Source organism: Perkinsus marinus (genome assembly GCF_000006405.1).
Source record: "Perkinsus marinus ATCC 50983 genomic scaffold scf_1104296928542, whole genome shotgun sequence".
Lineage (NCBI taxonomy): Eukaryota > Perkinsozoa > Perkinsida > Perkinsidae > Perkinsus > Perkinsus marinus.
Window position 1 is genome coordinate 88,674 of NW_003216786.1, and position 11,782 is coordinate 100,455.

General features: G+C 50.9%; 3 protein-coding genes and 4 non-coding genes across 7 annotated transcripts; 3 read left to right on the forward strand and 4 right to left on the reverse strand.

The window, feature by feature from the left end:
* Positions 1–222: 222 nt before the first annotated feature.
* Pmar_PMAR026737 (Methionine synthase, putative) lies at positions 223–6,408 on the forward strand (the record flags this gene model as incomplete). Its single annotated transcript, XM_002788305.1, has 34 exons — positions 223–264; positions 316–404; positions 450–581; positions 629–770; positions 815–958; positions 1,014–1,175; positions 1,222–1,275; positions 1,325–1,428; positions 1,471–1,636; positions 1,685–1,879; positions 1,928–2,074; positions 2,271–2,369; positions 2,413–2,487; positions 2,591–2,690; positions 2,738–2,827; positions 2,874–2,980; positions 3,023–3,185; positions 3,240–3,376; positions 3,431–3,508; positions 3,552–3,699; positions 3,859–3,920; positions 3,995–4,110; positions 4,156–4,268; positions 4,357–4,430; positions 4,668–4,777; positions 4,828–4,951; positions 5,214–5,344; positions 5,388–5,451; positions 5,499–5,592; positions 5,635–5,726; positions 5,782–5,946; positions 6,000–6,104; positions 6,149–6,226; positions 6,274–6,408. 34 exons carry the CDS (start codon positions 223–225, stop codon positions 6,406–6,408), a joined length of 3,837 nt encoding a protein of 1,278 aa, XP_002788351.1.
* A 253-nt stretch (positions 6,409–6,661) lies between these two features.
* Pmar_PMAR026738 (hypothetical protein) lies at positions 6,662–9,306 on the forward strand (the record flags this gene model as incomplete). Its single annotated transcript, XM_002788306.1, has 8 exons — positions 6,662–6,901; positions 6,948–7,128; positions 7,198–7,327; positions 7,374–7,439; positions 7,485–7,565; positions 7,613–7,813; positions 7,904–7,980; positions 8,033–9,306. The coding sequence occupies 8 exons, from the start codon at positions 6,662–6,664 to the stop codon at positions 9,304–9,306; spliced, it is 2,250 nt and encodes a 749-aa protein (XP_002788352.1).
* Positions 9,307–10,344: 1,038 nt separating this feature from the next.
* Pmar_PMAR026739 (hypothetical protein) lies at positions 10,345–10,943 on the forward strand (the record flags this gene model as incomplete). Its single annotated transcript, XM_002788307.1, has 3 exons — positions 10,345–10,509; positions 10,616–10,777; positions 10,824–10,943. The coding sequence occupies 3 exons, from the start codon at positions 10,345–10,347 to the stop codon at positions 10,941–10,943; spliced, it is 447 nt and encodes a 148-aa protein (XP_002788353.1).
* A 185-nt stretch (positions 10,944–11,128) lies between these two features.
* Pmar_PMAR026740 lies at positions 11,129–11,200 on the reverse strand. The gene has a single exon. It is a non-coding gene; the product is annotated as a tRNA-His (tRNA).
* Positions 11,201–11,285: 85 nt separating this feature from the next.
* On the reverse strand, positions 11,286–11,357 carry Pmar_PMAR026741. Its single transcript has one exon. It is a non-coding gene; the product is annotated as a tRNA-His (tRNA).
* Positions 11,358–11,442: 85 nt separating this feature from the next.
* Positions 11,443–11,514, reverse strand: Pmar_PMAR026742. Its single transcript has one exon. It is a non-coding gene; the product is annotated as a tRNA-Leu (tRNA).
* An 85-nt stretch (positions 11,515–11,599) lies between these two features.
* Pmar_PMAR026743 lies at positions 11,600–11,671 on the reverse strand. Its single transcript has one exon. It is a non-coding gene; the product is annotated as a tRNA-His (tRNA).
* Between the last annotated feature and the right edge of the window lie 111 nt (positions 11,672–11,782).

The window sequence follows — 11,782 nt, forward strand, 5'->3', positions numbered from 1 at the left end:
TATCCCTTATTAACGTTATGATAGAAGCCAGTAGGATGCCTTCTGAAGAAGAGCACATAGGCGAAGGTGGTCGTTTGAGTAGCATCATTTGAGAAGTATCTTTATGAGTATCGACGCCAACAGTATGTTAATCACTTTCGGTCTGCTTTGTGTTTCGAGTCAATGCTATCAATATCGAACCCGTGGTAGAGGTACTAGTTGCAGGTAGTTCACCTGTCCAGTATGGGGCACTCTACAGCACCCAAAATAGGATCCCATGATGATGTAAGGTTCTGGAAGCTCTACCGTGGTTAGCGCATGTATGCCTGGTTTTAGCATCCGGGCGGAGAGTCCGAATCGACGGAATATCTCCGGCAGCTGTTTTCTGAGAGGATTGTTTTGCTCGATGGCGGTATGGGCACAAGGTAGATGTCCATGATTGTGGGCGTTGTAGTAGGCTGCGTCTTTAGGATACAAGCGGATCGGCTGCAGGAGGAGGATTTCCGTGGTGAGATATTGAAGGATCACCCCAAGGAGCTGAAGGGCGACAACGATCTTCTCTGTTTGACGCGGCCGGATCTCGTAGTCAAGATCCATAAAGAGTAGTAGTTGGAAACTTAGGGGAAGGTGATGGTTTTGAGTCTTTAAGGTATCTTCATGCGGGTGCGGATCTGATAGAAACGAATACCTTCAACGGAACTACCATATCCCAGGCGGAGTACCAATGCGAGAGCCTGGTTCGGGATCTCAATTTCCAGGCAGCCATGTTGGCCAAGCAGGCGTGTCGGGAAGTGAGCGGCAGGAGATGGGTAGCGGTAGAGCTGAGTGATGATAGGTGGAGGCCGAGACGGGTCGACGACGACTAGTGGCGGGAGCGATCGGGCCTACTAGCAGGACTCTGAGTGTGTCACCAAGTGTGGAGGATTCCAGTTATAGGAATGTGACTTGGAATGAACTTGTGAAGGCTTATTACGAACAGGTAGTGGTAGTAGGCTACAGGAGATGGGGATAGAGCCGAGCGGTTAGCCGTTCAGGTTGATGCGTTGGTAGCAGGCGGGTCTGATGTTCTGCTGGTAGAGACCATATTCGATACACTCAACGCGAAGGCAGCACTGTTCGCTATTGATTGCTACTACGAGGACCATCCTCGAGAGTCGCGCCTCCCTACCATTATATCGGCGACTATTGTGGACCAAGTAGGGACGCCATGGCAACGATGGGTTCAGCTTACTGTGCTCTCAGAGTGGACGTACTTTGTCCGGGCAGACTATTGACGCCTTCTTAGTTTCTGTCATGGTAGTAGGATGGTTTGCTCTCTCTTCTAGGGTCACTCTTTCCTATTCAGCATGCTCGACCACTCTGCGTTGGCATCAACTGTGCCTTGGGAGCAGCTCAGATGCGGCCTTTTTTCGAGACCCTGGCCAAGCTGGCTCCAGTATACGTTCATGTGTAATAAGGATTGCGCTCCAGCTTGATAGTTAGTACTTGCAGATACCCTAATGCGGGCCTACCAAATGCCATGGGTGGTTATGACGAAACACCTGAGTCATTCGGAGAGTCCTTGGTCCTCTACGCGCAAGATCATCTCATTAATATGGTTGGCGGCTGCTGCGGTACCTTCCCGGCCCACATTCAGGCCGTTCATGAGCGTCTCAAAGTAGAGCGGGCGAAGTGTCCGGTCTCTAGTCACAAGAGGTGATTTCAGAGTTTTCCTCCGAGGCCGCTGCATGTCCGGCGCGACCCTGTGATGAGGCTCTCTGGGCTGGAGCCGCTGTACCTCACGCCTGAGTTGGGATTTGTCAACGTAGGGGAGAGATGCAATTTGATGGGGAGTCTGCGGTTCAAGAAGATGGTCGAGCAAAGTCGATGGGATGATGCCTTGGAAGTTGCCAAGGAACAGGTTAGCTCTCGTTGCCAGCTCCTTTACAATGATTTCGGGTGCCATCAGGTCGAGAATGGCGCCCAGGTCTTGGACTTCAATTTTGATGCGGACCTCATCGATGGGCAGCTGGCCATGGGCAGGTTCATGAGGTCATGTGTTACTGAGCCCGCGATAGCACGTGTTCCGTTCATGATTGATAGCTCGAAGTTCAAGGTAATTGGGATGAGGAAATGGTGGAGGTGTGGTATGATCAGAATTATCGGCTATAATGATGGTTGTGTGAGGCTTTTTTGAGGAGTTTGGTGGGACCTGATGCTCAGTGGCCGTCGAACTCTCACTCTGCGTTCTAGACAAAAATTACAGCCAAATATCCCGTTTTTGCAGCTCTCTGTTATTCCTCCTTGGCCAGGTGATCGAGGAGGGTCTTCAAGCAGTCCAAGGGAGATGTATAGTCAACTCGCTTTCCCTCAAGGTCGGCGAGGAAGACTTCATCTACCATGCCAGGCTGGTGAGACTTTTCTGCCTCTGGTCTTCAGCGTACTTCTTGTAAGGTACGGAAGTATGGTGCAGCTCTCGTGTGCATGGCCTTCGATGAGGAAGGACAGGCAGCGACTTTCGACGACAAGGTAGTTTTGAAGTCAGCTTGCGACTTGAAACTTCAGCTATGCTGCCTGTACTTGCAATCCCAGGCAGTTTCCGGTCGGAGTGGTATCGTCTTTGAATCTCCAGATTCGTATATGTGAGCGGACATACAAGATCCTGACTACCAAGTGCGGGTATGAAGGCCACGATATAATTTTCGACTGCAACATTCTGACCATTGCCACTGGTGAGGTTTTACCATCCACGATAGTTTCCTCTAGGAGTTGTTCTTAGGGATGGAAGAGCATAACAATTACGGCAAGGATTTCATCGATGCTGTGGAGATAGTACGGCAGAAATGCCCGGGGTGCTATACTAGCGGCGGTACTCTTTATGGGCGCCGTCGTCCCAGGTGGAGTCGTGGCCGTAGGTTTGTCGAATCTATCATTCTCATTCCGAGGCCTCAACGAGCTCCGCGAAGCCATGCATTCCGTGTTCTTGTATCATGCTATCCCGAAGGGCCTAAGCATGGCTATAGTAGGTTAGGCGTCTCCAAATACCGGTACATGCGGGCATCAGGTAAATGCAGGGGCTCTGCCGATTTACACTGACATACCTGAGGATATGCGACAGCTCTTGGAAGATGTGGTAATGAACGTGAGTCCTGAGGCCACAGAGAAGTTATTGGAGTTCGCCAGTGAATTGAAAGAGAAGAAGGCTCAGAAGGGTGGCGCCAGTGGAGGTAGCAGTAGAGGGAGAGTGGTTTGGTCTTTCAAGGAGTGCCTTTGTCGATTAGTGGTCAAAGCGGTCGAAGAATGGAGGACGGAAGGAGTCGAGAAACGACTTGAGCACAGCCTTGTGAAGGGCATCGATAAGTTCATCGTTGATGACGTACAGGAATGTTTGGATGGGTTGCAGCTGAGGCCCTTGGAGGTCATATCTTCCTTTCTGTGCTGCAGAAAGGCGTAGTCATGTTGTCGAGCTCAGGTGATCGAAGGACCGCTGATGGCGGGTATGTCCGTAGTGGGAGACTTGTTCGGGTCCGGGAAAATGTTTTTACCACAAGTAGGCATCTGCCCTGTTATCGTTCAGACCGGTCAATGCTCAGGTTATCAAGTCGGCTAGGGTGATGAAGAAGGCTGTAGCACACTTGGTGCCCATCATGGAGACGGAGAACAGGCGGAAAGCCCTGGAGGAGGGGCTAGATCCTGACCGTCCCAACTGGGCCGGCACAGTCCTCTTGGCAACCGTCAAAGGTAGATCGTACTCTCTCCCGTATACTGATTCCTGCTAGAGCTGCTGATTTGTACTCGTGGATCGGTAGTCTCAATTCGTGGGCAGTAACGCTTATGGCGGAATATTCTAGCAACGAGGATTTCCTATCGCCACGACTCGACTCACCTTAGCCAGTTCAGGTGATGTTCATGATATTGGCAAGAACATCGTGGGTGTAGTTCTGGGATGCAATAACTTCAGGGTAGGTATATATGATAGCAAGCCTGTGGCACTGTATTTGAAGCAGCAAGAGAGGCTGAATGGCGCCTGCTGCAGGTCATCGATCTTGGTGTTATGGTACCCTGTGATCAAATACTCAAGAGGGCTAGGGAGGAGAAGGCAGATGTCATTGGCCTCAGCGGTCTGATCACACCCAGCCTCGACGAGATGGTGTAGGTCGGACTTGGAACGACTTAGTCCGTATCATGTGCGTGTAGGTTTGTCGCACAACAGATGCGTAAGGAGAGCATGGACGTCCCACTGCTGATCGGAGGCGCCACGACCAGCCGAAAACACACAGCAGTGAAAATATGGCCGCAATATGAGGCCAGTGAGAGGATTGGCGATCAGGTGTGTCGCAGAGAGTTCATGCTATCCCGCATCAGTGGTTGTACCTTAGGGCTCAGTGCCGGTGGGAGGTGTTGTTCACGTATTGGATGCGAGCCGGAGTGTGGTAGTTGTGAACAGTCTCATCCAGAACCCAGAGAGACGGGTGAGTCGAGTGGTACTAGGCTGGAGAGGAGGGATGTTCGCAGTGTTGGAAAATATGCTCATGCCCAACTACATTTGTCATTGACAAAATGAGAATTCTGAGGGAAATTTTTGAAATTTCTATTGGTTTCTAAACACTTCTAACCATTTCGTATATGAACCCCAACTGGTGGGGAAGCTCCTAAGCTCAGTTGAGGATAGCGAACATATACTCTAACACTGAATGTTCGTGTGGTAGATTGAATATATGGAAGACATCAAAGAGGAGTACGACGGACTAAGAGAGGACTACTACAGCACACTAGTTGACAAGAGGTGGTTGTCCTTGGATGAGGCTCGGAAAATGAGGTATGTTCACCAGTTTTGGTAGGGGTGATTTGACGGGACGAATTGTATAGATATACCATTGACTTTGAGAAGTACCCTCCACCTCCTGCACCTAGGAGGTTGGGCAACAAGTATCTGGACGAGTACCCTTTGGAGGAGCTTGTCGAATATATCGATTGGACACCATTCTTCCAGGTGGGGACCGCGATGTGAAGGGCTGATGGAGGGTCCTTCTGTACCGTCTATCGGACATCAGCTACTAACAGGCCAGGGGGTAGAGACAATACACTGTTATGAAGGGTGCTCCTACAGCGAGTAGCATTTGCTCTGTTATGCATTACCTATTTACTAGGGTCGCTAGCCAAGGGGATTGACTTGAGTAGCCTCGTCAGATTTGTCATGTTGGACTCTTCAGTGCCACTGAATCAGTGGATACGTCGCTGCATGCTGATTTCAGGTGTATCAGTTGAGGGGAAGATACCCGAATAAGGACTACCCCAAGATATTCAACGACAAGAGAGTTGGAGAGGAGGCCAAGAAGCTGTTTGATGACGCCCAGGCAAGAACGGCGAGGATACGTGTCGTTGAGTGTGTTAATACAGGAACTGTTAGCAAAGGTTGTCCAAGACAGGTGGATTACCGCGACGGCTGTGGTTGGAGTCTACCGTGCGTGTAGCTCTGGTGATGATATCAATGTGAGGATCATATCAGGGTGGTGGAGTTGGTACCTCCTTTGTGACAGGTGCTGTCCCTGGACGGTTCTGGAGAGGTTCTCGAGACCTTCTATGGCATTCGACAACAGCTGGACACAGAACAAGACCAAACCTTCGCGTTGGGTAGTTCCATTACATTACGCCTTGAAACACCCCCTGGGTCAGGTGACTTCATCGCTCCTGAGGCTTCTGGCCTCCCAGATCATATCGCCCTCTTCTGCTGCCAAGCCGGGATCGGTGTTGAAGAGCGAAAGAAAGTGATACTTTGTTCGCTCAGTTGTTGTTGCTGTAGAAGCCGCTGTCACTCCGTAGATGTACAATGCCACTCATGATATCGACAAGTCCATTATGCTGGAGGCCTTGGCAGATCGACTGGCAGAAGCGTTCGCTGAGCTTATTCACCACAAGATTAGGACGGATCCTGACTTCTGGGGCTATGTGCCCGAGGAGAAGCTGACCCTCTCTGATATGCTCAAGGTGAATCTACGTCGAGCCTGTCAGTGTGGTGGACTATGAAGGGTTGGTTTTAGGTGAAATATGTGGGAATACGGCCGGCCCCTGGTTACCCTACGCAACCGGATCATCGAGAGAAGGATACGCTTTGGCGTTTGCTCGATGCTGAAAAGCTGTCAGGGGTGAGACGTGACTCCATGACAGGTGGCAGCGTTCTTGCTTCTAGGGTAAGATGGTCCTGACGGAATCCCTGATGATGATGCCAGCAGCCAGTGTATGCGCCCTGTGCTTCGCGCATGAAAAGGTCGTCGAATCACCATGGGCTCCTGTCGACCATATTGGCTCTCTCAGGCTAAGTACTTTGCAGTCGGACAAATCAATAAGGACCAAGTTGCAGACTATTCGGCTCGTCGTGGGTGCACAGTGGAGGACTCCGAACGTTGGCTGGGCTCGTCGACCCTTGGCTATGAGCCCCAATCTCAATAGATCTCTGTGCCTTGGATCATGATATAGCATTTTCGCTGTTGCCCATGTTGTAATGATTTCTATACCACAATTCTGATTATTCTGTAGCCTTACTTGTATTAATCCTAGCATGTTTTCTAACATCACAGGAGTAGGTGTTGCGTTAATCTAAGCGACAGGATCTGACACAGTTACGCAGTTAGCGAATAGGCATCCACACTGTGTGTAGCAGGAGGTATGGTATGGAATCGGATGTAGTGCTTGCTTTTCTCTCATGACTGAGGCTGGCCTTCAGATGCTGCGGTTGCCGCTGCCTACACTTCCTCACGATTCGTCGATGATGGGGGTACTTTTTCGTGAAGCCTCAGGGCCCACTGTGAGCGCTGATGACGGAAATGTGGTGAATGCGCGTGCAGAGTTGAACAAGGCAAGGGACGAGATAGATTCAGTTGATATCGCTGAGTGGCGATCTTTTTCCAAGAAACTCAACGCACTAGACGGCCTTACTAAGGATGTGAGAGAGATTGGATTCGGTAACTGGCGAATCACTGGTGGTCTAGATACGAGCCCGTGTGGGCTTTGACTTGCCTCTGGTGAATAACGCCTGGGCTAAGTTCTACGAGGTGCTGGTGGCTTACGGCCCGAGGATGTTCGAGAACGTTGGAGTTGATAAGTCTTTGCGTACCATGCACCTCTGTGAATGCCCTGGTGGATTCGTGGCTGCCCTCAACGTATATTTGGGTAAGCATCGAACGACTTTCCGGATGTTATGGAGACTTCTTGGTGGAGGTTCACGAATTTCCTGTTCAGCAATAACTCACCCAGATTGGGTGGAGAAGTGGCAGTGGCTGGGAGCTTCACTGAATCCCTACTATGAGGCAAATGACCTCAATCAAATGGTGGATGACGATGCCCTGTATAGACGGACTCGGGATCGTTGGTGGGTTACGAGTGCCTAGATCAGCTCATCCATCGAGTCTCGACAGGTGGACTGGTCCGGATGGTTCAGGGAACATCCTTCAGCCGAGCGCTGCTCAGGATATGTGGAGATGGTGAGAGGCTGAGTATTTAGCCCAGGTAAGTCGTCGATGGTCCAGGTTCGGATCTCGAGCCACTGGAGAGAAGTGTCACGTCGTGACTGCAGATGGGAGTATGGATGTTCAATACGATCCAAACAAGTAACACTCCTGATAGGTTAATGGGTGATCCGAGTCAATGTGTGCAGACAAGAGAGCCTATGCTTGCCGATAATATTCCGAGAGCTCCTATTGGCCATCGGCTTACTGCACCCCGGCGGTACCTTTGTGATGAAGGCTTACTCCCTGCTGGATGACGCCACTGTAGCTGCCCTGTCTCTGGCAGCATTCATGTTCGATACGATAGAGGTCGTGAAACCTGTGGCCAGCAAGGAGGCCAACAGCGAAACGTAAGGCTATCCTCTCCACTTCTCTCGAAACCATGTCTATCCGTTTTGATGGATTGCATTAAGACCACCATCAGATGTGCTGTATTCAAGGTACTGGGTTTGCCTTGGATTCCGAGGCCTTGCAAAGGAGGACGGCGCATGGCTGAGGAAGGCACTTGCTGTGCGAGGTGAGTTCATGCGATCTACGAAGCATCAACTGCTCCTCGACGGTTCCGGCAGATCCACGTGTCGAGCTAAGGATACCTACGAATGCGAGCCAGTCTTTACGAGAGTTTGTGCGTGCTGCTCGACAGGTCGCAGTGACATTGGCTGAAAAGCAAACAGAAGCTATCAAAGGAAAGCTCAGCCGATGGCGGGAAATGGGCGACTCAGATCCACAGCCCTATCCTAAGAAGCAGAGAACCATCAACAGTCTCAGTGGCGACTATGTACGCATGTTGATACCACCTGAACTTGACTTGGCCTTGGTGAAGCCGCTCTTACCGGCTGATACTGCCGGACGGCTCGGAGGGGTTGACAGTAGGCGTGCTAGTCGAGGGACAGTAGAGGACAGGCGTCATGACCATGAGGATGATACAGCACTTGGAGGCCTACGCGAGAACCTGGCAGAAGGCGCTTCCTTCTCTATGCAAGCCGTTACAAATCCGACGAGTCGCATCCCACGGATTCCATCCCTCACCGAATGGTTGACGTTCACGCTAACGACCCAGCAGCTTTCTGAGTGCCCCGGAGCCTATAGGAGGATTACCTCCTTCACTCAAGCCAATAATGTTAAGATCCCTAACTCTGGGTCTGTCGTCTACAGCCCTTTGGTTCGCAATGCTACTGAGCTCAAGGCCCTTGTTCGCAAGAGGCTACTCCGATTCGAAAAATGCCCGACAGTTCAGCCTCGATCGCCCGGCGATGCAGTGGCGTGTTCGCTCACCGGTGATGAGCGTAATCGAGCAGTCATTGCGGAGCTTCTGAAAGAGCATGCCAGCGTTGACCCTGATCACGTGTCTACATGGGATTCCCCCCTCCATAAAGCCGCCGCGATCAAAGGCAAAGCTGACGTGAGCGTGAAAATGCTTGCTGACCACAGTCTACTGGTCGACCCGTTCTCTCGGCAATTCGATCCGGCAACAAGAGAAGAGCTCATCAAATCAACCATAGATGGCGTGGAGGCTCTGACGATCGCGGGCTCTAGCGTCCTGCTGTTAGAGCTGGGGGCCGCTCCTGTGGTAGCAGTCTGGCTCGGCAGCTTACTCTTCCGACTGGCCCAACTATTCAACAAGATCAAGCTCGTACAGCCGTGTTCAGGTATGAACTTACGACCACCCGTTGCTACTCTTGTTTGTGATTTAGATGACTCTGTACTGAGATGCAGCAGTTGGGTTGTCTGCATGGGGCGGCTCAGTGGAGGAAGGGCCAAATCCAGTCTAAGAACCATCCGGGATGCTATTGCATCGAGGGATGTGTCCACCCCCATGGCTCCTATGACGTGCACATTGTAAGGGCACGGCTCGCTATACTACTTGCTGATATCTATCCTCCTGGCCAGGTTCAGTCCGTTCCATCAATGGCTTGGGGATGTCAATGAGACACTCATCCGAGGTCAAGTTAGGTGAGTATAGTAGAGAGTGCATTGCCGGTGGAGGCCTCAGTTATGGTAGGTACTGGCTGGCTTCACCGATAGAGGCCGACTCGAGGATGGTAGCGTTAAAGTATCTAGCGGATGAGGGCATCAAGCACTACACGTTCGAGGGAAACATAACGAAGAGTGTTGGGGTCTTCTTTGGTACATTCGACCCGATCCATGAGAATCACTGGGCTATCGTAGAGTATGCTCTCTCCAACAACCTGGTCACTTCCGTCCTATTGGTCGCCAATACTGAGAACAATCCATCAAAGCCGAAAGCGACTGACCTAGAGACTAGGCAATGCTTGCTACGGGAACGTGTCAGAGCGTCGGGCATGGAAGGAAGAGTTGAAGTTGCGACGGGGTATTCGGGGAACAGCCAGCGGTGGGCGGACCGAGAAGCTCTAGCGCATGCCCTCGTCGGCGACTTGGCTGCCTCAACAACCGACGTTTTGGTGCCAGTTATAATGTGTGGCGAGGATTCTTTCATGAAAGCTTTGAGGGGAAGTACTCGAGACAAAACTACTCGCCATTTCATCGGCCTCGCCGAGCTTGACACAAACATTATAGTCTTCCCGAGGTCGCCGAGGGCAGATGCCCTGAATGACGCGGTGAAGGAAGTCCCACCGAGGATACGCCGGAGGGTATGGAGTACTTTGAGTTTCATCATGCTCAGTTCGCCATCAGGTATCCGTAGCGGAAGGGTACTCCGATCCACATCCTAGGCTGTCTTCATCCCAAATACGGGCCGCTCTAGCCGTCCCCTCAGGATCACAGGTTTCTGGTGTGGAGAAATCTATACTTGCTTCTATACGCGAACGGAAACTTTATCAGTAACAGTGAAGCTCGAATCTTGGGTTCCTCAATTTACTCTGAAATAGTCCTCATTCGGTAATATTTGGTGAAGCCTGTTATGGTTGCCTTCGATGCAGAGGAGTCCAGTATGCGGCCTAGACGAATCGGGTTGATCTATTCCCCAACGCCTACCTTGGTGCTTGAGTTTGTTAAACTGAACGGCAGACTATACCACAGGCGTGTGCCTTTGCCGCGGCTTACCACCACGTCTGACTCGGCTGAAGTAGTTCAGAAACTCAGGCTTAGATTTAAAGCTCATCTGCCGCATCATTTGGTGTCGAACGAACAGGTCAGAAAGTCAGTGCTCTTTTTCCTGAGCTTGGTCGCAGTTGCACAGACTTATAGAGAAACTCAAAGATCGAGCCCCTCGCCCAATTAATCAGAGAATCGTAGCTGTGAGCACGTTCGAGACGACAGACTTCAACAAACTAGACAATGACGAACTCGCTGAAGTGAAGGCTAAAATGGATCAAACTTTTAGAGGAAACCAGGTGAGGAGTCATCGAGAGTTGCAACTGGTGGTGATTTGTACGTGAGGTGCGTCCCGATGACCCTGGCTTCATCTACGACCTCGAAGTGTCGTTTGATGGAGGTGCTGGTATCGACAAGACGAATGACTGGGATGAGTGGAGTGAGCATGAGAAAGTGATGCTTTAGCAAATCCAAACTGTGAGAACTGGCGTTGGCATTTTGGGATAGCCTGAACCGGGGTTGTCACGGCCACAATGTGACGTCCTAACCACTAGACGATAGCGACTCAAAGAAGTATGAGCCGCTGTCGGTCGACGTGGATCACCTATCACTAAACCTCTTCAAGAAGCGTACAACTCGATACATATCAAAGTCACTACCCGGATTTGAACCGGGGTTGTCACGGCCACAACGTGACGTCCTAACCACTAGACGATAGCGACTCAAAGAAATATGAGCTGCTGTCCGTCGACGTGGATCACCTATAACTAAAACTCTTCAAGAAGCGTACAATTTGATACATGTCAAAGTCACTACCCGGATTTGAACCGGGGTTGTCACGGCCACAACGTGACGTCCTAACCACTAGACGATAGCGACTCGAATAAGCATGAGCCGTTGTCGGTCGACGTGGATCACCTATCACTAAACCCCTTCGAGAAGCGTACAACTCGATGCATATCAAAGTCACTACCCGGATTTGAACCGGGGTTGTCACGACCTCAACGTTACGTCCTAACCACTAGACGATAGCGACTCAAAAAAATATGAGCTGCTGTCCGTCGACGTGGATCACTTATAACTAAACCTCTTCAAGAAGCGTACAACTCGATACATATCAAAGTCACTACCCGGATTTGAACCGGGGTTGTCACGGCCACAACGAGACGTCCTAACCACTAGACGATAACGACTCAAATAAACATGATCCGTTGTCGGTCGACGTGGATCACCTATCACTAAACCCCTTCGAGAAGCGTACAACTCGATGCATATCAAAGTCTCTACCCGAATTGAACCGGGGT